General features: G+C 40.6%; 1 protein-coding gene across 3 annotated transcripts in view; it reads left to right on the forward strand.

The window, feature by feature from the left end:
* Window positions 1–25,086, forward strand: part of PELI1 (pellino E3 ubiquitin protein ligase 1) — a 44,131-nt gene that overhangs the window by 9,721 nt on the left and 9,324 nt on the right. The window contains exon 2 of one of the 3 annotated variants that reach the window (XM_031599294.2): window positions 1,816–1,980. The exons of 1 other annotated variant lie outside the window; for it this stretch is intronic. In XM_031599294.2, coding sequence (XP_031455154.1) covers window positions 1,926–1,980 — 55 coding nt within the window. In that variant the 5' untranslated portion in view covers window positions 1,816–1,925. Of the gene's footprint in view, window positions 1–1,815; window positions 1,981–15,133; window positions 15,509–25,086 lie in introns of those variants that run through there. One more of the 3 variants, XM_031599311.2, reaches the window with a different exon arrangement.

Genomic DNA, 25,086 nt, shown 5'->3' on the forward strand with positions numbered 1-25,086 from the left:
CATCGCCCTCAGAGCAAAGCAGGATTCCCTACTATTATGCTGATGTGGAAGAGGGTGGCACTCAACAAAGCCTGGTGTTTTCCCCCTCCCCCTCTTATAGTTTTCCTGTGCCTCTTATTATTAAATGCCGATTTGTTCTGGTTTCTGGTTTGCAATGCACCCTCTGTTGGTGCTGCTAGAGCAAAGTTTGCTTAGTTCTTCAAAGATGCCTGAAACTGAGAAGAGAGGGAGGGGTCTCTTGTTGCAGAGGGATTTGAAATCCCAAGCAGTTCTGTGTTCCTCATTAATACTTGACATATGTGGGAATTACTCATTAGTCCTCCTGGCACCCAGTGGTTTTTGTTAGGCCTAACTTCTTTGCCTAATTTCAGTTGTTTGGTGCTCAGGCATAGCTTGTAGTTCAGTGCCTGCTCCCAGATCTCTGAGTGTAGCAAAGACGAACAGAAAAATCGTCCTATAGAAAGAAAGTACAAGAAATGACTAAACAGTCAAAGTGCAAAAAATGACTGAAGACAGAATAAAAAAACTGTTGCAAATCTGCTTTTGCATCCAAGACCAAATTGAAAGTTTTTAGTTTTTTGCTGTACTTATTTTCAAACTGATTTTCAAATGTTCTTTATATAAACTGAGTATTCTGTGTGTTGATAAGTTTCTTGTTGTACTAAGCTAGCTTTTGTTACATGAAGGAGCAAAACAATTTCAATAAAAGGGTGCATGTAAAGAAAACAAGAATCAACTTCAAGGTGAAGAACAGGAGTGGCTATGTTTCCTTGCTTTTTCAAGATTAAACACAGCTTTTAAGTGCTGCTGTAGAACAAACTGCTTCCTGTTGTCTCATTGTTAATTAGTGCATTCATTTAAAAAAAAAAAACCTCAAGCATTAATTTTGTTCTTTTTTGGAAACGAATGTACAGTCAGCTACATCGAGTTCTCTATTCCTGTCTGTTTACAGACACGTACATGGAATGTAGTGAATCCAATTGAGGAATAGGTCTGGGCTTCAGTGAACACTATAACGTGGCTGTGCAAAACTGTTGCCTAAATGCAAGGCAGTGTACTTTATGCTGTCTTGAAATTGATTAACCACAGGTTGAAATCCTGCTGTAGGTCAGCTGTAACCTGGTGCGGGCATTCCTACAGAATAGGTGAGGAGAATAGGTGGTAAATAATAGTTCTGTGATGCAGTGCTCCTGTCTTTGCACACAAGGCTTGTATCTCTGTACTAGTGACCAGGTTCCCAAAGAGTAGAAGCTGTTTTGGAAGGGATCTCTGGAGATCATCTAGTCCAGCCCCTTCTGCTCCCCCTGCTCAAAGCAGTTTGAAGTTAAAGCCAGCACTTTAATCGTTTCATTTTAAAGTCTTGAACAGCATACAAACAGCATACAGTGTCCACTGGCATTACTACCGATCTCTTGTCAATGTATAACTTGGAATTACCCAGCATCACTCCAGAACTTTGTGCTTTTTTTGGTAAGTCTTGAGCATGCTTGAACAGACTGGTGTCCAAAATTTTTCAGTGAATTCAGATAACTGAATGTTTGAGCTGCTGTGCACTAGGAATATCGTTTGGGAATAACATATGCCAAGTTCAAAGAAATGCTATTAACAGAAGAATTCCTTTTCTCAAAATGTCTATTTGTTCGGACAACATCGATAAGTCTCTGCATACCCATTCTTCTTTACAGTGGCTGGAGCAACAGGTAGATTTCCTGGCTCTGCCTCCTCCAGCTGACTTCTCAATTGGTGATGCTAGCTGTTTGGTGCTAATTTGGATGGGGCTTAACCATATGGTCTCACTCTCACTTTCTCTCGCAGTGTTGAAAAATCTTGTCCTGTCTACACTAGCAGCTAACTGATCTGCACCCATTGTTGACAGCCACCATCATCAACAGGTCATTTTCCCTCTGCAAGCCTGGCTTTTGGTTATGTATCGTAAATCCAAGTGGAAGCGCGGTTACGATCTTGCGGTTCTTGGACACGGTGAGTTTACATCTGTACAGTTGCTCTAAGAGAGCTAACATTTCTTCTTGCATCTGAACTTCCATAGATGAAAATCTTGAAGAGAAAGGTAACTACATCTAACAATCACCTACATTCCCTTAAGATATCCCTTTTATTTAGCTCTTCAGATTTTAAGGTTACTTGCTAGAAGTACAAGTGTAGAGCAATGCAAATTATTAGTGCTGTCTTGCTGTTACTGACCATAACTATATTTGTTCCCTTAACACTGCCTTTTTAAAGTGGGTGGAGAAGAAATGCCTTAAGTTATTCATGACTGTCTCCTTACACTGACTGCCCTAGCTTTTATAAAACTGCTGACAAGAGATCTGACTGTTAAGCTCTACCAAGCCATATTTCCTCATTCCCTAACATTGAATTTCTACTGAAGACTGTTTCCAGAGGCTCTGAGTTGGTATAATATTGCAGTGCCTGCTGTCTTGCTTCTCCCTCTTGTCTCCCTGGCCTGTTTGCATGCAACCCCACTCCCAGGCTCTGAGTTGTGCAGCCCTGCACACTTCTTTGCCCTGGATCTGCTGACCACAACTTTCCAGCAAGCAGGAGACATTTTTCACCAACCTCATGGAAGACTCCTGCAATCAAATTCCTGTCTCAGAGGTTCAGGGAGCCAAATCTTACGTTTTGTCATTAGTCTGACAGTATGCCCTTTTGATGTGGTAGGCTTAAAATGTTTATTTTGCTTTTATTAGCTCTGTCACTGTCTGTATGTGGCTCCTTCTTTTTTATTCACTCTCTTGTTTTCTGGACAACTGCTGCCTCATTACTGTTTGCACAAAAGTAATAAAGGAGTGTTACGAGAACATCATCTTTTGCTTGCTTAGTCCAGCTTTGATAGCAAAACTAAGTTTAGTGAAAGTGAGAATGCAAGCTCAAATCCAATGGGTGTGATTAATAACAAGACCTTACATCTTGGGGGATCAGAGCCAGTAGGCATGAGATAGTAATCGTAATGATGTTTTTCATGATCAAAGGTATCATGACATCAGTGGCTGCTATTCTTATTTAAACTGCCTAAATCCTAAAGCTGGTTGTGAGCAGTCAGTATAGGTGGTGAACAACCTGGAACACTTTAAGTATAGAAAACTCAATGTCATTTTTTTTTTTTTCAAATGAGTTGGACTTGATTAATGCTGCATAGCTCTTCCAGTTTCAGATCAGCTGTAGATTCCACCATGCCTCTGTTTTCTGTCAAGTTTCTCTTCCAAGGAAATTTTTATTTCACAATACTTGACAGTGCTGCTGTATTTGAAAGCAGAGCTTGTCAGATAATATGGTATGATCTAGAGCTTTAAAAATACTGTAGCTAGTGGAGCTTTGCTTTATCAATTCAAAAGCTTCATCTATTAGTAAAGGAATAGTCTCTAACAAGACAGAATGGATCAGAGAACATTTACAGTGTTCAAGTGCTTGCATATAAGCCAGTATACTTGCAACAAACTTAGCAAAACTCTGCTTCCCTAAGAGCTGTGGAATACAGTTGTTAGTGAAGCTGAGTCCTGGAGAATCTCAAAGGTTCCTGGCTTCTGAGTGCTTCATCTCTTCAGTCAAACAATGCACGACTGAAGTACTGTAGCTGGCACTGAGTGCTGTCTCTGCTCCGCAACCATCCTGAATGTCTGGGGCTTATCCAAAATCAGAGCGGTGAATTAAATTACGTGTTCAGCCCAGATCTGCTCTAGTACAGTCTTGCTCAGGCAGGCTGATAGCCATCTTGCTTATGCTGGTTAATTTGGTTGGCTCCAATGGAGCTGAATACTTACTTGCAATACTTACTTGCAGGTAATAAATATGACTTGGATATCAGGTTTGGTGAGGTGACCAGGCAGGTGAACAAGAGCAGAAGTAGGAGTCTAATTCCTTTTCCTTGCTAAGTATGCTTTTACTTTTTTTTTTTTTTGGCATAATATACTGAGAAACAAAGTCCTGCTGCTCAGTTCAATTGATTGTTTGCAGATGAGCTGCAAACCTCAGTTTTATTTTTGTGAAACATTGTGAAAGCTTAATGTAATAACAAAGAGAGAAAGAACTCGTCTGTTGCTACATTACTGTGCCAGGAAATGATCTTTCTTCTCTGACCAGTTGTGTAGCTGCTCCAGCCATGGTATGATGTAGCTTTACTTTTTTAACAATGGCTTTGTTTAGGTTATCCTTTTAACTAATGGTTTTGGCATGCTTAAAAAAAAAACAAAGCCAAAAACCAAGAAAACACTTATCCTTTAGAGGATCTTGCTGCAATATTCTGCTTTAGCTAAGCTTAAGGACTGCAAACGTTTATTAAAATTTAATGGGAAGTCTTCATTTGTGCCACAGTAAAAGCTGTCTGAAGTGTGTTGAGTTTGCAAGCAGTTATTCAGAGGGCTGAAGCTTTGCCAAAGGATAGCATCTTCTGTATGTTGGAATGGTTTCAGATTGTTCTGTGCATTTCTGGCTGGAATGTGTCTAACCTGTAGTAGAGGACATGAGTTCTCTGCTGCATTTTCTTAATCTTTTTATTTTTAACTTTATTTTTGCAAGTAAATATAAATCTATCAGTCTTCAGCATATATGGGCCAAGTCATATAGCTTTGGGGATGCAGTTTGCAGCCTTTTTTTATCCAGTTTTTTTAGTCTACAGGTAAACTTCTATGTAAGTATTTGTTTGAATAAGTATTTGTTTCTCATTTCTAAAATGAGATAGGTACTTGGTTAGATTTTAAATGTGATAAAAATGGTACAGCTATATACATGATGTCTCTAAGCTCTATCCCAGTGCTATTAAAGCATGAATTCAAGATGAAAACGTAACGTTGTAGATTGGTTTTAGAGCAAAGACTTACTAGAATATAGAATTTTCCTCTATTTGCCCCTTTCTATTGGCTTTTTTTTTTTTTTACAATTAAAATGAAATTTCTCCCTTACAAACAGAAAAAAAGACTTGAACGGGGCTACTAATAAGTAAACAAATAATTGGAGCTGATAGTCGATGTTGGTTCTGTAATGTTCCTTAGCACAGGTATTATTTCCATGTTGGTGCCCTGCTGATCTGGCTTCTTTTTGTCCCAACAGTGCTGTGCACAGGCAAGAACTGCACAGTATAAACAAGGCTATAGAAGGGTTAGCTTGTGACAGCACTGTATTTATTTGTGTAGTTTGGAGTTTGTGCCTGGGACGGGTAATTCACACACTTGCATCAGTAAAATGCTGAAGGTGCAGAATGACTTCAGACCTTCAAATACAACAGCGACTGTGAAGCCATCTTTGCTTTGTTTAGAGAAGATATGTGACTTTTACAACTGGTTTTAAGGTTGCCAAAGCCAGCTAAGTCTGAGCAGTGACTTCCTAACGCATGTAGATGTGGCTACTATGGCTGCTTGTACCTTTGCCATACAGCATTCTGCTTCTCTTTGCATGGTTGACACGGCATCCCCAAAGAAGCAGAGTAACTAATAAAGCATGCAAACTGAATGTGAGCAGGACTTCTGCAAACCTTTACGAGTGCACGTGACTGAAGCACTGATGTGCTCAGTGTGAACAGCTGTTAGTGATTTGAAGAGAAATTCATGAACAATGTCAGTCCTGAGGGGGCTGGTCTGTCCTGAAGAAGTTGCAAAGAGTTATTTCTGAAGAGCCAGATTTCTGGCAATTAATCAGTCTGTACTTAAACAGCTGGCTATTAAAGGGCAAGCAAAATAGCTCTTCCATACTAAAAAAAAAAACTAGTACTTGAAAAGCAGGGCTTAACGTTTCTTTGGTGCACATGTACTTGAGGACAGATACCCAAGCAGTAATGTATCAGATGCTGATGTGAATTTCTGAGGTGCACACAGGGTCAAAGTTGAGTCTTCTCTCAAGCTGTTTCTCAAGATTCAGGAAGGAAGAAGTCTGTAGTATATTAACAAATCATTTTGGTTTGTAAATGGCCGGTTGCTGTAAGCCATCTGAAATTATTTCCAAACTCTGTAAAGTACTGCTGTGTCAAGTGTTAGCAGTTAAAAATGACCTGGTCAGATTTCTGCCAAAACTGCAGCTCTTTGTGGCTCTTTTTGGTGCACTTGCCCTGCAGTGCTGCCTGAATGCAAAGGCTTTTCTGTGAGAGAGAATGAGTAATTCTGTGCTGCTTGAAGTCCTCCTCTCAAAACGTATCTTGTAAACCCAAAGCCATTGCTAGAAGTGAATTTGCCAACGTACGGCAAATTTGTCTCTGCGTGTCTGAGAAATGCATGAAAAGGTAAAGAGTTGTGAGTTTTCTTTCATGTATGAGCTCATTCAGATCTGTAGCCTAATCTGTAACTGCTCAACTGCAGTTGGTGTGAGGCTTCTTCAGGCAGTTTTGAAGTATCCACAGAGATTCAGAGTTTTAGCTAGGATGCAGCTTTAAGCATGCGTTTCTTGTGGTGGTGGTGGGTTTGTGTTTTTTTTTTTTCAGACTTTCTTGAGTTGTGTTGCTTGAAAACATTTTGTGGGAAATAAGTAAACCTGTATTGGATGATAAGAAATTTACTGAGCTTGTGTCCCCAAATCTCAGTTCTACAAATATTATCAGTTTCTAGGCTATTTGTTGTATGTTTGCTTTCAGACAGAATTCCACTGTCTTCAGATGATCAAAGAACAACTTGTTTGTCTTCAGGAGCACCTTCCTCACCGGTAGAATTAAGAAGAGTCAAATTGCTGTCTTGCTAATGTCATTTCATTAGAGTGAATGACGTGACTGGCCATCCTTGTAAATGCAAGGGCAGGCCACGAAGCTACCTGCTGAATGGTTACATACTGTGTAGCAATGAGTGCACACTGACTACTGCTGGAAAGTGTTCTGGGTGCTTCTGAAAAACAGGTCCTGCATGACCCAAACACTTGAAAATATTTTGCCTTTTGAGGACTTACTAGTGAGTGTGCTAACTCAAAAAGAAAGCACTTGCCTTATTCAGTTGAAGGTCACATTTTTCTTTGTAAATTGCCAATTGTGAACTTGAGTTATAGTTGAAAGTTTTGTATCTCCATGTTCAAGTGTTAAACACAACTAAGAGCTATACTGTCAGGTCAAAGTCACTTTAAGTGTTTGTAGAAGTATGATTTCTGCTCTTAATCTCTTTGGTTTAGTCACTCTGTTTGGCTTTTTTTTTTTTTGTGAGAGTATGCATAGTAGTACCAGAAGTTCTATCTGAAAAGACCATCCATAATACTTTAATGGTTGTGCTTTTGAGGTTACAGCTATTTCCACCATTCCAGCATTGCTGTAACAGTATTTTCTTTCTTTCTTGTTGAAATTTCAGGAAAAAACTTGAAGGTCTTGTTCCTCTCTATGCTCTGTCCCTCCGCAAAGTTGTGTTGAATTGTTGCTGCACTGAGAGTGGTAGAAAAGAATCAAAAGCACCTACCAGCTCTTGCTTTGTACATGTGGATGGTACACTGGATTCCCATTTCAACCTAAGGGTAAAATTTAGGGAAGGAATCCTTAGCACTGACTTCTTACCAGTACTGGAGGATGACCTGTGTGTTGCTAAATGTTAATGCCCATGTAGAGGTGAACCAATGGCTGTTGCATCCTCTTGAGTGCAACTGCCTATTTTTATAAGCAGCAAACCTCTTAGCCAAATTGGATTAGAAGTGTAGGAAGTAAACTATTGCTCCTCCTTAAATATAGATAGGGAGGAAAAAAATGTATTATCAGATAGCATGAGGTTTTTTTCTCTTAGCAAAGTGGGAACTGGTAAGTGATCCAAAGCAACATGAGGAGGTGGAAAAATTGGAAACTTGGTCTGTTTGCGTTGCTGGCTGTAGAAGGATAGTAATATGAAAATAAGTTCGTAAAAAGTTTTGTGTTTATGTATAGCTACAAGTTTTAGCATAGAAACTTTCTAACCTTATTTGTCGAGATACAGCTTTTAATGTATTTGGAAATACTGAAATATAGCTTTATTAGAAACCTATATGCGTGAAGAAACCAATTCTTTTCTCTCGGATCCTTGCTTAAAGTATCCTTTCTTCTGCACCTGATCTCACATGACATGATTTAAAATATTCTTAGAAAGACATACTTGAATGTCAGAAATGTGGGAAACTGCAGCCCAACTAGCCATTTAACTTGTGCATGGAGCTGCAGTATGCTTTGTCAGGCCACTGTAGAACACTGATGCTGGGCTTGCAGGGGGTAGGCAGACCTCTGACATCCATCCAGAGGTATGTAGGTCATACACTTTTATATGTAAATGCTGGAGGTGATATGTTTAGGAAGAGATGTGTTCTGAACCTTACGTGAAGGCTGTTTGAAGCTTGAAGAGAAGGAGGAATAGAGTAAGATGGTACATTAATTAGCTGTAAGTTACCAAATATTCATGCATGAGCTACAAACTTGATGGAGATTATCCAACATGTTTTGTTGTTTGTTTTACTGGAACAACAAATGAACTTACAGCTGAAATGGTGAGTGTTAGGAGTGTAATAACAGGGTGATGAGAAATTAAGAATAAAGCAGAGGGAAACTGCTGGATGAACTTAGCTTTCATACTTCACAACTTCTCAAAGTGAAAAAGTGTATGCCTTGTTTTAAGGTAGTCATTTGTGTAATGTGGGAGTTGAATAGAAACTGTACTGAATAGTTTCTAAACTTTGTCCTTCCTAAGATTCACTGGAAAGTGAGTTTGGAGAGTCAACATCTCACAGCTGAATTTCTATAACTGAATACCTTTCTGTCTTTTTTTGGCCTATATGAAATGTTGTTTTCATACTAAAAGTGAAGCAAAGATGTGTGAACACTTCTAGCAACACGCTCTCTTAACTTTCTCTGAAGAAGTCTCTGATCAAACGATCTCACTTTGTGGGAATGAAAACTTTCAGGTATTGCAGGTTCAGCTAGTCCTGCTAGCAGTACCTTTAAGTTTTGCAAGCAGGAAAAATGCATCGTGGAAATGAATTTGAATTGGGACTCTGTTTCTTAATCTAGAGAGACTAATACCTGGAGCTCAGTGAATCCAAGTTCTGCTCTTCAAAGAACTCGGAACTACTACGAAGTTCTTTGAGGAAGTACTTGTCCATAGCCGATGTTAATTGAATTTGCAGATGTGACATTTAGTTTTGCAAGGTTTTCAACATCCAGAAATGTTCCTGGAGAATTAAAAAACAAAACAAAAAACAAAAAAACAAAGACCCCTTGAGGTTACTTTCTTGGATAGAAGCCCAGTGCAACTACATCTGTGTGCTTCTGATTTAGCAATTTGCTAAATCGTGAGTTTGATCTTTTGGAAAAGTAATGTTCTCTTCAGTATTAACTTTTCTGCCTTGGATTTTGGGAATCCAGCACTTCAGATATTTCAGACCATTATTGAGAGGCCAGAAAAAGGACTGTCTCAAGAGCAGGTCAAATCCAAAATGTCTTACTTGAGCAGTGATTGCTGTGAAGTTCTGTAATGCCAGCGCATGCACAGTTACATGGAACACACTTTTCTTGAAGTGATTGTAAAACATGAGATGTTGTGGCTCTTATCCTTTCCAATGCATAATTAGCCCACACAGTCTTTGGTGTGTCTACAGTGAGCTCTCTGCAGTAGTTCTTGCTAAACATTTTGCTTCAGGCAAATGGTGAAATAAACTAGCATAGGAAGGCTGTGAACAAAGATGAAGCTCCAGATTGGTTTGGAAGTCTTCTTTCATCTGCAGTTCTCTGCCATTCAATATGCTTTTCCTATTTCCCAAGGGAAGGCATGTCTTGAGGGGCCATTTCATGCTTAAAGCTCTGAAGTCCCTTACTGTAATAATTTGCCATCGGGGAAATGAGCTTCTGCTCTGAGCAGGAGTTGGACTAAATGACATCCTGAGGTCCTGGATTATCCTGTGATTCTGTGAAGTTCCTCATAAGAAAGAGGTTGACTTAGCCTTTTGGGAACATATAGATATTGTTCTGATTTTTGGTGCATAATGAAGAAGGGTAAAGGTGAGAAACCTATAATGCCAGATGGCTTATTTGAAGGAGACCTGAGTTTAAAATCTCTTAAAACTCTCTTGTTTTGAACCTCAGACAGAAAATATTGTTGATATCATTGGAGTCTTTTGGAGTTAGCTTTTGTTTTTATATTTTACATCGTATCACTCCAGCTAGAATCAGCTTAGAATTAGAACTAGGATTAATTCTTGACTGACTGTTCTGTGAATAGTCCTGCCAACCTGCAGGTGTTTCTTTAGTACTGCTTGGAGGTTCCTTCAGCTTGCAGTAAGATTAACTGTGAAATACTTTCTCAATCCAACAATGAGTAATCTAGAATGCACTCTTTTTGGTGGGGTCTCTCCCCAGCAGGAATTTGGAAGTACTGAGTGGATAGAGTGCCAAAGGCCACATGTGCCTGCTAAAACAGAAACCGGCCTTGAGACTGGGACCGTTATGCTTTTGGTCTGCAAGACGGAATATGTGGTGATGGTAACATACTGTACTTAAATCAATGAAGGGCTTTCCTGTTTCACCACAGGAGGAGGCACACAAATTTCTAAGAGTGGAACAGGACTTCATAAGCGGTGCGTGTTATGCTCATCCAATGGCTAAGGATGACTCAAGCCATGGGAAATGCTTCTTGCAGTGTGATTTATAGCTTCTGTGACCTAGGTTCTTGCAGCTTCAGCAATGGATTGCTCCATAGTTGCCTAAGACACACCATGGCTGTTGGATGACCAACGTTGTAGAGATGGCAGATCTTTTCAAAAAGGAGAGTTTCATGTGCCTTAACTTGAGATTCTATTTGGGGCTCTTTTACTTGCTGTCCTGCAAATCTAATTATCCTCTCCTGACCCCTTCCAGAAGTGGTCAGTATGGTTCATAAAGCTGTACCATCTACCCTTCACGTTAAAACAGCATGAGATAGAGCAAAGCATTCTTCTCTAACAATGGATCTTTGTTTGCTTGGCCCTTGAAAGAATTTTCTTCTTGCCATTAGGCACCACTCAGTAGTGCAGGGAATTAGGTCATTTCCTTCCCTCCTCCTCTTCCTGCAGATTACTCGATTAACGTTTCTATTGTATACTCTAATTAGCATGTTCTTGGCTTCAGGCTGCTTTCACCCCTTAATCTCCTTAAAACACTGTAGTATGACTTTATTAACTATATAACATGGGAATTCCTTGCACAGAGATTACGTGTGGCGTAACACAATGAAAGATTAATGGGACTGGTAAGCCAGTAATCTTCCATCCTTTCTTTTTACCCTGTATACTCATAATGGAGCCAATACTTTCCAGTGCATGGGAATTGTCTTTTTTGGAGTATCATCGGCTTTGATCAGAGCTCAGTCTCTGACTCCATGGGAAACAGAGGTAAGGTGGTGCATAGTGCATGTTTAGCATGCAGTGTTAAGTGTATTTCCCCTTGGGACTGCTACAGACCTTGTTCTTCCAAGTTTTTGCTCTTACTGTTTCCTGTAGTCCCTTTTCCTCGTTATCTTATGTGCAATGATTTTGAGCGTTTATCCTGTGTTGGGCTTTAATTTCACTCTCTGTCTATTTACTTAAATAAAATTATCAACAGTTGTGTGTTTAAAATGTCTTTCTTGAAGCATTAGGATACTGATCAGGTGAACTCTGGGATGAGGCATTTGCTAGTCTGCTTTCTCAGCAGTCCACGTGTTAGTGGACATAGGATTGCCTTTTGTCCATATCTGCAAGTCTGTCTTTTTAAACTGGTACAGGTAGAAATACAATCCTCTTAAAAGCTCATTTTGAATGTCATGTGGAATCACGTAATTATCAAACTGTACAGCATCTGCTTGTGAGTCAGATAGAAGAACATGACGATTACAGCCCTTTTTCTTTAACAACTTCAAGAAAAGAACCTCCCCTGCATTTAAGCATCACTTCATGAAATTAGCAGTGATATCTTGGGCTGCAGATTTCATTGTTTTGATCTAGCATGGTTGGCAGCATCTCTTTTTCGGGGGAAGTCAGAGCATGCCTGGTGAGAGCACACTTAAGGCATTTGCTTCCAATCCTTGAAGCAGAGCACAGTTCTTATTTGAAGTAGAAATCATTAGACCTTCTCTTAATAGGAGTCAAGAACAGAGGAGAGAAGAGGATGGCTATGAATAAGCACAGGCAAGGAAATGGTATTTTAGAACTCAGGGTAAGGTTTTTGCCTAGCTACTTAAGTGTGCTGGAGTAAAATAAACCCAGATAGCGCCCTGCTTTAAGTTAGAGCATGATTAGCTGTGAAAAGGGGATTGTGAAGGGTATGGCTGCTAGCAGACTATCCTCAGAAATAAGATAGGTCGTAGATAATGGGGGGGTAGGTGGGATGTAGGGATGTTAATAGGTATTGTTACCTGTGGAAAGCTGGATTGACCAAGTAGAAGGTATATCCAAACCTGCAGTTGCTTATTCTCCTTTTATGGCTGCAGCATAAGGTAATCCACGGGTTTATTAACCTGGGCTCTGTTAAATGAAGAAATAAAATAAAGCTCTTGGAAGCCAATTAACATTAAGTTCTACTTTTCAGGCTAAACTCTTTTGAAACAGTGCTACTCAAGCCTTGTGACCTTCATGAGAAAAGTAATCCAATCTAGAAATGTTCATGTCAATGTAACTGATCGTTGCAGTGAAATGAATGCACTGATACAGAGCACCTTTTGTATTTTTTGTTGCCATGCCTGTATGTGTAGTGATGCTAAATTATGATGTTTTAGGGATTGCTTGTTTGTTTTTTAAACAGCCATCATTAATATTAAAGCTCTTGGCTTTATATGGACCAGGGCAAAGTGTAAAATACTTGAAGGTGATTGGGATTAGACAGCTCTTCCACCGTAATGCAAGGTGCCATTTGAAGGTTTTACTTCATTTCTTATCACTGGAAAAGCTAGGCTTGTGCACCAGAAGAGAGAGAGTACTGATTTTGGCAGCGGAATGGGAGGGGGACCAAGTTTGAACCTCAAGATGTGGCTCAGTGAGTCGCTGCCTTTACTGATGAGATTCACTTGGAAGGTTCTGATCTTCTCATTGGCATTGGTGCAGCTTGTTCATAGAGTTAACTCACAAATGGATTTAAGAAAATAATTTGAGTTAAAGTAGTTGGAGTCTGTGTTGATTTTCTTAATCACTTTATCAGCTTGGTAATCTGAGAGCTGTGATAGTGGCCATGCCATCTGAGATCAGCATTGAGCAGCATGTGCTCTTTGGTGGCCAGAAGCTGAGAGCAAAGTGGGAATGATAGAATTTGCACATTGGTGCTTCTTCAAAGTGCTCCTCAGTGCTTGGTGACTATGACTCAGTCACTTCTGCTGTGCTTAGTAATCCATGATGGGGTGGGAGGGAGCATCATTGGGCCTCCAAACAGCTTTATTATCCAGAATATCCCTGTGGCAGAGTTCTGAAGTTTAGTTTTTCAGGTGACAAGATCGTGTAACAGCACAGCCTTACAGTATTACTTTGAGGAAGGTTAGCTGTGGAGTACAGGTGGAGGAGAGAAGAAAAAAATATAAGCATTAACCTCATTCTCAGCAGTGAAGCTTACATATAAGGAGTTGCAACGTGTGCTGCATTACAGCGTTATGAACCAAAAGCTAGTTTGGCAGTGCTTAGCTCTGAGTGCTCCCATCTAATGCACCTCCCCATTAGGCCTTCAGTTCTGCTGCTGCAGCTGTTTGCAGAGCTGTGCTGTGAGCTGAATTGGGAAACAGATCCAGCTGAAAAACAATGAAGTGGGTAAAATAACTTTTGAAAATGCAGGCTGCTTTGCTGTGAAGCAGATCAAGTAAACCAGTCCATAAAGCTGTGCTTGCAAAATTGCAGTGGTGAGCTGTGCTATTGGAAAAAGCAGCAGAAATATCATCAACAAACTTGTCTGAAAGACAGACAAAATCCACCAACTCTTTTAAACAGAAGTATCAGCAACCTGGGGGTCTTGATGGATGAAAAGCTTAACATGAGCCAGCAGTGTGCTCTTGCAGCTCGGAAAGCAAATGGAATTCTGGGCTCCATCAGAAGAGGGGTGACCAGCAGGGGCAGGGAGCTGATTGTCCCTCTCTACTCTGTTCTTGTGAGGGCCCCATCTGGAGTACTGTGTCCAGGTCTGGAGTACAAGAAAGACAGAGAGCTGTTGGAGAGGGTCCAGAGGAGAGGCACAAAGATGGTCAGGGGACTGGAGCACCTCCCCTACGAAGACAGGCTGAGGGAGCTGGACTTGTTTAGCCTGGAGAAGAGAGGGCTGTGGGGTGACCTCATTGCAGCATTTCAGTACCTAAAGGGAGCCTACAAACAGGAGGGGAATCAACTCTTTGAAAGGGTAGGTAACTGCAGGACGAGGGGAAATGGCTTTGAGTTGAGGGAGGGAAGATGTAGGTTGGATGTCGGGGGAAGTTCTTTACAGAGAGAGTGGTGAAGTGCTCAAACAGCTGCCCAGAGAGGTTGTGGATGCCCCGTCCCTGGAGGTGTTCAAGGCCAGGTTGGATGGGACCTGGGCAACCTGGTGTAGTATTAAATTGGGAAGTTGGTGGCTCTGCATGTGCTGGGGGGTTGGAGATTCATGATCCTTGAGGTCCGTTCCAACCCTGGCCATTCTGTGATTCTGTAGCACAGCCAACTGTAGATTTGGTTATGCCAGTCATCAGCCCGAGTACTCCTCATTTGAGCCAGGGTAACTGTGTAACTGCTTAGTTCATCGCAGCTACACTGTAAAACTTGATGTAAATGTTTAACTGCTGCATTGGATCTTGCAGCAGAGGAAGAAGGTTGACATGATCAGTTCTGTGTGGTGGTGACTTAGAAGCTGTTGTAACTCAATCACCATTTTACGCTTCAGACATTTAAATGATCTGACCCACTAACTTGATGCAGTGATTTCAGAACCTAGTCTGGTGCATGCAGATTTACCTTTCTGGATGTGCGTCCTGTAGAAACGAGCTGTTGCAGCATCATTGGCCAGATGAGTTCAGTATCCAAAAGCAGCTATGTGCGGGTATGTTGTGCATCCAGGACTACTAGTAGCAAAAACCAGGCTGGCAATACCTGAAGACTTTCTCCTGTTTTAATTCTTAGCGTATTAAGAAATTGCTTTGTGTAGGAGGTGAGAAAAGCTAGCTGGGCTAATAAGTGATGATTTAAATAAAAAGAAAGGTATAGCATGCACGGGTACAGTTATGTAAGAGGAGCTGAGAAGGAAATAGAACAGTTTCTCAGAGAGCCTAAACTGAAGAATTGCTGGGGAACTGGGCTGCAGGATAGCTTTCAACACACCCTCTAGTTCCTTTTTTCCTTTTTGGGGCTAGAGAGTGATGAATTTATGGCATGACAAGCAGGATGCAGGCGGTGACTTCAGCCAATGGTGCGCAGCGCGGTGGTGTTTACCTAGCTGACGTAAGGCAGGGCCAGCCCCTGTTTAGTCAGAATGCGTTACCCACTGCCGAAGTAAAAGCACACAGCAGAGGCACTCAGTCTGGCAGTTGCTGGGATTTAAGTTGGTGGATTTTGTCTGTCTTTTAAACAAGATACAAGATTTTTTTTCTCCTCCACGGAGTAGAAATCTTGAAGGAACAGAAAAATACTGGTAAGTTCCCTATGTGCCATCTCTTACATGTTGTAATGTTGTGTTGTTTCAGTCTTCTGTAATAGCCTCCTCAGTTGCATGGTTCTCCAGAAGGCACCTGAAAGCCAGTTTGATGTGGCTGAGGGGAAATCTGAGAGCAGGCAATATTTGTGGGCTGCTTCCCCACCTCAAATAGGAAGAGCTGCTTGTTCAGAAGGAGTCAGTTGCTTCTCATTTGCAGGTGCAGAGCAAGATGCCTGTTACAAAATTGTACCGAGGGGGATTTCTCACAGAGCTGTTAAATGTCACTGTTGCCTAAATCAAAAGATGCTTTGGTGCAATTGTAACTCTAATGTTTGCAAGGTGAAATGATAGGCTGTGTGGAAAAGCTTTAGTGTAATACAAGCATCTGTTTAGCTGCTGTTTTGGTACACAAACTGCCTCGTCAGGAAGTCAGAAGCTCAGAAAGCAAAACGGTAATGTTCGGGTCCGAGGAGCAAGATGTCATTGTGGTTTTGTGCAAGTGCAGGGTTCTCAGCTACTTCAGGTGCACTGTACAGTAGATCCTCCTGTGCTCAATCATCAAAGCATAACAAGCTCCATCTGTCTGTGTAATGGCCCTTTTAAAAATGAAACACCTATATTTTGGTATAAACTCTTAATCTGTATAGGGAAGCTGTGCTGCTCTCACTGAATTGCTGTGAACGTTGAGGCTACTTATTTTTGAGGTAATAGTGTGTAATTTGTCTGAAGGCAGTAAAGAGTGGGGATTCTAAGGGATCCTGAGTGCAGAGTTGTGTGTCAAACTGTTCTGCCACTTCATACTGGCACTGTACAAAGTTTTTCATTTCCTGCTTCTACTTTCACCAGGCACTCTGAAGATATAAATAGGTAGTGCTGTGGTTAATGAGCACATAGCATTGTTTTATCAGCATGCCTATTACACTGTTTTATGGCTTCAGATGTCACTGCTTGTATAAATGATTTCATACTCAGATTTTCAAATAAAGATAAAAACTCCCTTTTTAAAATTATACAGAGTGTGTAGTAACTGTCACGGTGCAAGTACAACCGACCTGCAAGCTGATCTTTGTAAGTAGCTTGTACAAATAACTTTTGTCTGATGGCTCAGCCAACACAGCCTGCAGTTGGTTACTCTAGTGCTGAAAGTATTAAGAAAGGGAAGTTTTGTTTTTTTTAAAGTAACCAGTAAGTTAATATTGAGCTTTTATGCTTTGTCACTGGTTTCTGACAGCTGACTTGGTGCACATGGGTGGTAAGAGTGCGTGGAAAGGCACCAGTTTAACTGGTAAAGAACCTTTTCTTGCTAATTAAGGTTATGGATAATATTGCAGTGACAGCTTTAAAATAGCCACCCTGTGCTAAAAGACAAATGTTTTCAGCTTCCCACACACAGTCTGAATTACATCAGTTATAATCTGTAGGAGGATATCATGGTTTCCTCAGGGGAGGATCAGCTGTTATTTTTCGTAACTGAAAAAACGCTGGATTTTTTTTTTTGAGAATATTTTCGGAATTGATTTTTGTCAAACTGCTAAGGTGGATCATTAGCTGTTATATAACTCCTTCAGTTTTAATATGCCTGACCCCGCTCTGATCCCATCAGTGGCAATTCAGAATAACGCAACTGAAGGTAGCAGAGGTCTGATTGAAATCAGGCCTCTGTACTTAGACAGATTTTCCATTTTCTGGAGAAGAATGTGATTTTTGAGCACCATCATAAAGTACAAGTTTTCATATAGCACCTATAATAGAAGCCTTGTTCTAAAATGTTTGCCTGAACGAGTGCTTGTACTCTCAGTATTGTTTCTGAGCTTCATAAAACTGCTAAGAGCTGCTTTGGTTTGTCTCTGTGATGGAAACAGCACTTGAGGCAGCACACTGTGTGGCAACCCAACTAAATTGCTCTTTCTTTCACTGGAAAAGGTTGGCTGTAGTCTTGGTGGTGCAAAGCAGTAGATATGCTCTTGTGTATCAAATTAATGCCCTTTTGGAGTTGTCTACAGACAACATGTTTTTTTTTCCATGTGCTAAGAGTCTTGTATGACATGTTTCCAGAATTACCAGTGTACCAACAGCAGATGCTGGTGATAAAAAGATGCTTTCATTCTGTTTAGGAGAATGAAAAATCCCTGCATTGAGACTTCACTGATGTTTTCAAGACAGAGCAGCAGACAGTTGTTTGCATTGTTTTGTGCTTGGTATCCTAAGTGGGAGAGGCTGCTTCCTCATTTCAGGATTCAGCCTTGTTGTCTTTTCAGTGCTTTTGTATCATAAGATGCTCTTGTGTATATTTGTGTATATAGTGGATGACTAAGCTTATTCAAAGGTTAGAAAAAGCAGACAATATAGAGTAAGGAAAGAAGTCATACAAAAGCAGGTCTGGGCTGAATTTCCATGCTCCTGAGGTTTTTTCTACACTTTTTTTTAGGTACTTAAGCATTTCTTTTCCTAGAAAGGAGGGGGAAATTAATGACCCTACTGTAGAAAGGTAAAATAGCACTACTGATCTGAAGTGACAGTGCAACTTGAATACTTGACAGCTGTTTTGCTGTACCTTTCCCATGTATCTGCAGTGCTGTAGAAAGAATCTGACTGATCTAGAAAGTGAAATATAATCAAACTTGCTGAACCTAAAGTTCCAGGTATGTGTGTGAAGGAAACATGAACTTGTTTTGAACTAGGAACTGGGCAAAGAGTGGAAACTGTAGCTTATAAACATGAAACGCTCTCCTGTGACATATGTGCATTTGTTCCAGTAAAAAAATAAATAGAAGCTTTTAAAAAGAAGTCAGTTGAAGGAGAGTAACTTCACAGTGATGATTTAACCATCTCATACAAGAAAGTGATTTTCCAATCTTTGCCTGCCCTTAGAGCCATAGTGGTGCACGGAACCAATTCCTTGCTGCTCACATAGAAGAGTAGGGACATTATCAGAATCAGTTAAGTGACACTAATTCCAAAGACAAGAACATCTCTGTTTCAGAAAACAGGCAGTCACTTTGAAACATTATCCGTACCTTCACAGGTTGTGTTTCAAGACTGAGAAATGAACCACTCATGCAGAGTGATTCTATGTGATGATCCAGAATATGCTGCTATTCCAGTTATTTTGTGTGTAGTGTTATAAGCTACTGTGCTAACAACTGTGTTTTCAAATCCAGCAGCCTCGACTTCATAGAACTTCTAATCAAGCAAGGAGATGGTCTGCTGGGATTGCTTCTTTTACATCTCTCCAGTTGCTTATTGCCTCTCCATTCTTTTGCACTTGCAAATATCTTCATCTTGAGGGACAAGTATTACAGACCTCTTGTGTCATGGTTACCTTAACTTTGATGTTCCAGTCCTTTAAATATACAAGACAGGGTTTATCTTTGAAGGGTAAAGGAGCACTTGTGGTTTAGTTGGCTCTTGAGAAGGTGCTGGGTTTCCTAAAACGGAGTTCTAGGACTAGAATTAGGTTGGGAGGTTGTGTGCTCCAGTCTCTTCTCTCTACGTGGGGCAGCCCTAGATCAGGTTATTCAGGGCTGTGTGCTGCTGAGGTTTCAGTATTTCCAGCAGGAGAGATCTTGCAGCTGCTCAGGACTTTTTTTTACCTCTAATTGCTCATCATAATTTCCTGTTTGCAGCCTATTTGTTGCCTCCTATTTCCATCACTGCATACCTGTGAGAAGAGTTGGGTTATGTTTTGTCCGTATCCTCTCTGACTTAAAGCAGAACTGCTGAGTGAAGAGCTGCATATGACAGTTGCAAGGGTTGTAAATGGAGAACTACAAATAGCAAACTGTATAAAAAATGAGTAGCTAAGCTGTCTTGTGTTTTATTTCTGTAAGGAAAAAAACCCAAACCCTAGAATATGTAGATACAGAACATAATGGTAATATATAAATGGAAAAATATTCATCTTTTGCATCTGAATCAGCATATTTTTAATTTTCTCATTGACAGAGGACTTCTTTTTATACAGTGAGAGTGGTTTTTTTGTTTTTTTTTAATGCAGTATTTTAGAAAAGGGCTAGTCTGGCACTAGCTACAGTTGCTAACAGCCTATAATGCTGGCTCTGTGTTTAGAAAATGATGGTAATTTATTACAAAGAGACTTTTATTCTAGTATTTTTAGCTCACAGCAGAGTGTTTAATGAATCTCTGCTTGGGCTCATTGAATTTATGTTCTCCCCTCCCCCCGCCCCATTTTAACCATTAAGATGCAGTTTTAAAAACTGTTCTTGGTCTACTAAATAGCAAGCTTATTCACAAGGTTCTGTGCCCCAATGCAAACAGGATTGGAAGGCTTTCTATAGAAGCCAGTACGGACTAATTATGAATGTAGTCTCATGGTCAGAAAAGACAGTGAAATGATTGAACGTTGCTGGTAAGTTAAAAGCTGGTAGTTCAACCAAAATTCATTATGTCTCTGGGTTCCCCACTGAAAATGGTTTGTTCAGAGAAAGTAGTCAGACTTGTAACCTGCTTCTACTCTGTTTTCATGTACCCAAAGGTTTAAACTTGAAGTAGTAAGTGAAGATAGGTGTCAGATCATACAGTGGCTTGGATTGGAAGGGACCTTAAATTCATCAAGCTCCAACCCACCTGCTGAGGCAGGTCAGGCTTCCCAGGGTCCCATCCAACATGGCCTTAAACACCTTCAGGGGTTGGGGGGCATCAACAGCTTCTCTGGGTGATATGCCTCACCGCATTCTGTGTAGGGAATTTCTTCCAAACATCTAACCTATGTTTCCTCTCTTACTTTAAAGCCATTCCCCACTTTTCCTGTTGCTATCAAACCGTGTAACAAATCAGTTTCTCTCCTGCTTATAAGCTCCTTTCAAGTACTGGGAAGTTGCAGTGAGGTCTCCCCAGAGTCTCCTCCGGGCTGAATAAGTTCAGCTCCCTCAGCCTTTCTTCTTCTCCAGCCCTCTGAGCATCTTCATGGCCCTTCTCTGGACCAGCTCCCACAGCTCTGTGTCGTCCTGTACTGGGGGCCTCAGACATGATGCAGTATTCTAGGTGGGTCAACACAAGGATGGAGCAGAGGGGGACAATCCCCTCCCTCACCTTGCTCCCACCTTTTGTTGATGCAGCACAGGACACTGTTGGCCTTCTGGGCTGCAAGTTCATACTGCTATTCATATCCAACTTTTCATCCACCAGGACCCTCAAGTCCTTCTCTGTAGGACTTTTCTCAGTGAGTTCTTTTCCCAGTCTGTATGCATATCTGGGATTGTCCCAACCCCAGTACAACACTTGCGCTTGGCCTTGTTGAACATCATTAGGTTCACACGGGCCCACTTTTCAAGTCTGTGGCATTCCTTCCTTCTGTTGTGTCAGCTGCACTGCTCAGCTTAGTGTCATCAGCAAACTTGCTGAGGGTGCAGTCAATCCCATTGTCTGTCACTGATAAGGAAGTCAAAGAGTGCCAGTCCCAAGATGGACTGCTGAGGGACTTGTGCCCAGCCTCCACCTGGACAAAAAGCTGTTGACCACAACCCTGACATTCCTGGCACAGATCCTGATGTTCAATTGGACTTCAACTGATGTATGTCACTAAGTGGCTGAAGACATGTTAGGTTTGCAGTGCTTAGTGAGTCTGAGTGTTCATTATTACATGCTGCAGCAGCACATGGCTTGCTAGGTCTGTCTCTAGATTCCGAGATTGGTTTTTGAATGTCACAGGACAGAGGACAATGATAAGGCTTTTCCTTCTATACAAATGTTGTCAGAAATACGTGGCTTGCTTTCTGCAATGGCAGCCTTTGCCCTGTGTGACTCAAGTAAGTATTTAAGAACAAAAAGGCTGGTAGGAAACTGGGTTTCCGTTCCTAAACCAAATTCAAAGTATGTTTTCAGTTTAGATGTCAGCTCTTTCCACACCCTCAAAACAACTACCCATAGGATCACAATCATAGAATGGCTTGGGTTGGAAGGGCCCTTAAAGATCATCTAGTTCCAACTCCCTGCTGTGGGCAGGCTTGCCAGCCATCTAACCTGGCCTTCAGCAGCTGCAGGGATAGGGCATCCACAGCTTCTCTGGGCAAGATGTTCCAGTGCCTCACCATGCCATGCATGGCAGTATTGTGCAAGTTACCTTCCACAGTCTTTCTCCTGGTTACAGAGGGACCAGTTTTAAGAACAATAAAGCATTGTTCATGAGTTCTTCCTCTTCTATTTTTCTGCTTTAAGACTGAAAGATGCTAATTGGTACCCATCATATTTTTGTGCTAACAAGCAACGATGTGCTTGCTGAGCAGCACCTCTTACCAATTCAAGTAGTGCCTTTTCTGAGTTTTTTTTGTGTGTGTGTGTGTGGAAGTTGCTTTACTCACAAAATCTCTTTAATTTTGTAGTGGAGGACTGTGGTGACAGAGTTTTAGAATAGTCTCTTGTTTTGGGACTACCCCAATGATGACAAATCCACTGATGGACAGATGCACCACTTCCAAATTAAAGGTCATGGCAAAAAGCTAACTTGCTTGTCTTCAGTTCAAGCAGCCAGTTGCTCAGTTGTATTTGGGTACTACAGCACCAGGTTGACTTTTTGATGTATTTAATTAGCTTTTCATAACACTTCCATGAAGTCTGATGTAGTATTCTAGAAATAAAAGCTGGGCGGATCATTCTGTAAGAACAAAAGATCCATTACTTAAAAACTTAGTGATTTCTTCCAGACAGCTCAAGAGCATTCTGTTCTGTAAGTTCCTGTATGCTGTATCCACCTTTAAAAGATCCACGTGCCTTCTGTGTTTCAGGAGTGAGGTTGTCATCCTGTGGCCTAATCGACCCATTTGCTATGAGTTTCATACTTAGTCTAACGTTGCAACTGGAGTAGTCTTGTGAACCTCAGCATTTATTATTTCCAGGAGAAAAAATGTCTTTGTTTTAAGTACGGTGCATTGGGCAGATCATACAGGGTGAGAAGTAGCTTGTACATTGCATTGAATTGTTCAGGGGCTCTGAACTTGGTATGTGCCTGAACTGAAGTTACTGTGTTAGTAGTTAGAAGAGTGACTTTTGCAGCTTGTGGAGGTTCTGACATACTTGAGAAAAAAATCAAGTTCCAGCATTAAAGCCATATTTTTTGAAAAATGTAGAAGCAAGTCGTTGTATCATTTGGAGCTCTAAATTTACATTTTTGGGACCTTCGTTGAGTCAAATAAGGAAAGGGTTTCTTCTGTATGTGCTGCTCCTAGAATAAACCTGGCTGGGTTTATTTAAATGTGAAACAACAACAAAGGAAAGAGCATTAGTGGGAGCTGAGTGTCAGATGCTTGACGCTTTCTTGTATTAAGACTTGTTGCACAGCTAAAGGCAGGCATGTGAGCTTCTCTCCCTTTTTAATTTCTGCTCCATCAGCTCTTAAGAAGAGGTCACTGGCCAGCAATTTGGGTGGTGCTTTCAAGTAGAGTCTCATTAATTGTTCATGTGCAATTACTTTTACCAAGACTCAGAAGCGGCCTGACTTGGAGATGCCTTTTATTTATTTAGCTTTTCATGAAGTTATTCACTCAGCTGGGGAAGTTTTTTGCACTAATGTTAGAGATTAAAATTATTTTTAATGCTTGCCTCCTCCCTCTGTCTATGTGAATTGATGAGCTCTTTTTTGAAGAACGTAGAGTAGGATGGGTACTATTCAAGTCTTATTCTATCTTTTTTTATGGTATTTACTACTCCTGTGCTGTTTGCTAATGGATGACATTACAGATTTCTCAGTGGTTCTTCTCAGTTGTTAAATGTTAATTCAAAGGACAGCCACTGCGTACTTTCACAAAGAGATGTGAAGTGCTGCATGTGAATATGTGATGACCAAGTTGAAATTACTCCTGTGTGGAAAAGACTGAAGTGAAGGCAAAGACTGCTGTGGAGATTCAAGTGGAAAACAGGTTAATTGTTTAGGGAGGAGATGAAATCATTAGAAACTGGGTTTTTAAGACAACATGAGTAACTCTAATGCAAGAAAACTTTAAAGCAAAACAAATGCTGACATACTGAATTTGATGGTACAAATACTTCATAGAAAATTATCTGTATATGAATATAAAGATATAGATTTCTACTGACTTAAGTAGAAATATTTGAAAATACATGCTGCTTATTACAAAATGAAAATGCAGGAAAGCAGACAGGAGACGGATGTTGCGTGGTAGTGTTGTACAGATCAGGTTTAATAGAATGCACTTCTACATCTAGCACTGGGTCAGGACATGCTTGTGATAACACTACATGTGTGCTAAATGAAGGCTTTATTTAACTTATAATTTCAAGTTCTGAATAGTCCAGAGTACTCAGGTTGAGATCAAGGAGAAAAAAAAAATGGAGGAAAAAAGAATAAAGGTAGATGGAAGGTTTTGATTTAGTCTTCTGGCTGTGTTCTACAGTCATCACAGCAGAAGTTGGGAGAGCAGTAAGGTGTGTGTATTTGTGTGGAGCCCTCCTGAGTACATGAGATAGCATTCAAGAGGGCATTAAGGAACATACTGATTTTTGAGATAACATTGTGTCTGGTTGCAAGTGGGGGTTGGTCTATACTGAATGAGAAGCCCTAGCTCAAGAAGGGCCACTGAAGGCCAAGTTTTGCTAGAGTGGAACAAAGAGAACTGAGGGTAGAGATCAGTGAAAGTGTCTTTATTCCAAGTACTGAACAAATGTGAGCAGGATGGCAACTGTGGTCACGTTTTCTTCTCTGTTAGGGCATACGGTGGAGGGTAGAATGACACAGTGGTTTCTTTTCTGTATAATATCTACTTCCAGGCAGAAGAAAGCAGAAATACAACATTATCGTCATGATTACAGTAGATGACAGGATATGAGAAATGTTGTGTGGGCCAAAAATATTTGTTTGAATGGAAGGCAGAATATTAACAATCAGTGCCAAAAGTGCAGAACTAAAAAGCTTAATGGTTTTATGAGTCCGTAGGAAAGCTTGGTCTGGGAGAACCAAGGGAATAGTCTTGCTTCTTTTAAGTGAAAGCTTCAAAAAGGCTGTGTCGGCTTTATTTGATATAAAACAAGTGCTGTGATGGGTACACTTCCTCTGAAGCATCCTCCTTGTTGTAGGAGTGGGTCTGTGTCTGGAAATGTTACTAATGAGAAGGTGTAAAGAATGGTAGTATGAAGTGATTCTGAAAACAAAATAGGATCAAAAATTGAACTCCAGGAAACCACTCTCATAAAGAATTACTCATAATTTTTTCTGGAGATTTGTTTTAAACAGCTGTTTGCATCACTTCTCTCTCTGGTCTGGCAGAGATCACGTTGCATGCCCCAAATTCATATGGTAGACTCAATGTGGAGTTGTATGACAACTTCCTCTAATCTGCCAACCCAGAACTTCTTTGGAAAGCTCTGAATCAGATGCTCTCCATGAGAACTTGAAGTTCTTTGGTTAATGCACCAGTCTTGTTTTTCCTTTCAATTTAATCCTTATCTGATTCTGCTTTTTGATAGCTGAAGGAAACATGCTAAGTGAAGCTATATACAATTTATACTAAAATTATACTAAAATAAAGCATAAAGGGAAACAATGTTTTATCAAGACTGAATGGGAATTTTCTAAAAACTCTTGTCTGCTCATGTAATTGTTG

This window comes from Phasianus colchicus, chromosome 2 (genome assembly GCF_987193195.1).
Source record: "Phasianus colchicus chromosome 2, bPhaCol1.hap1.1, whole genome shotgun sequence".
Classification (NCBI taxonomy): Eukaryota; Metazoa; Chordata; class Aves; order Galliformes; family Phasianidae; genus Phasianus; species Phasianus colchicus.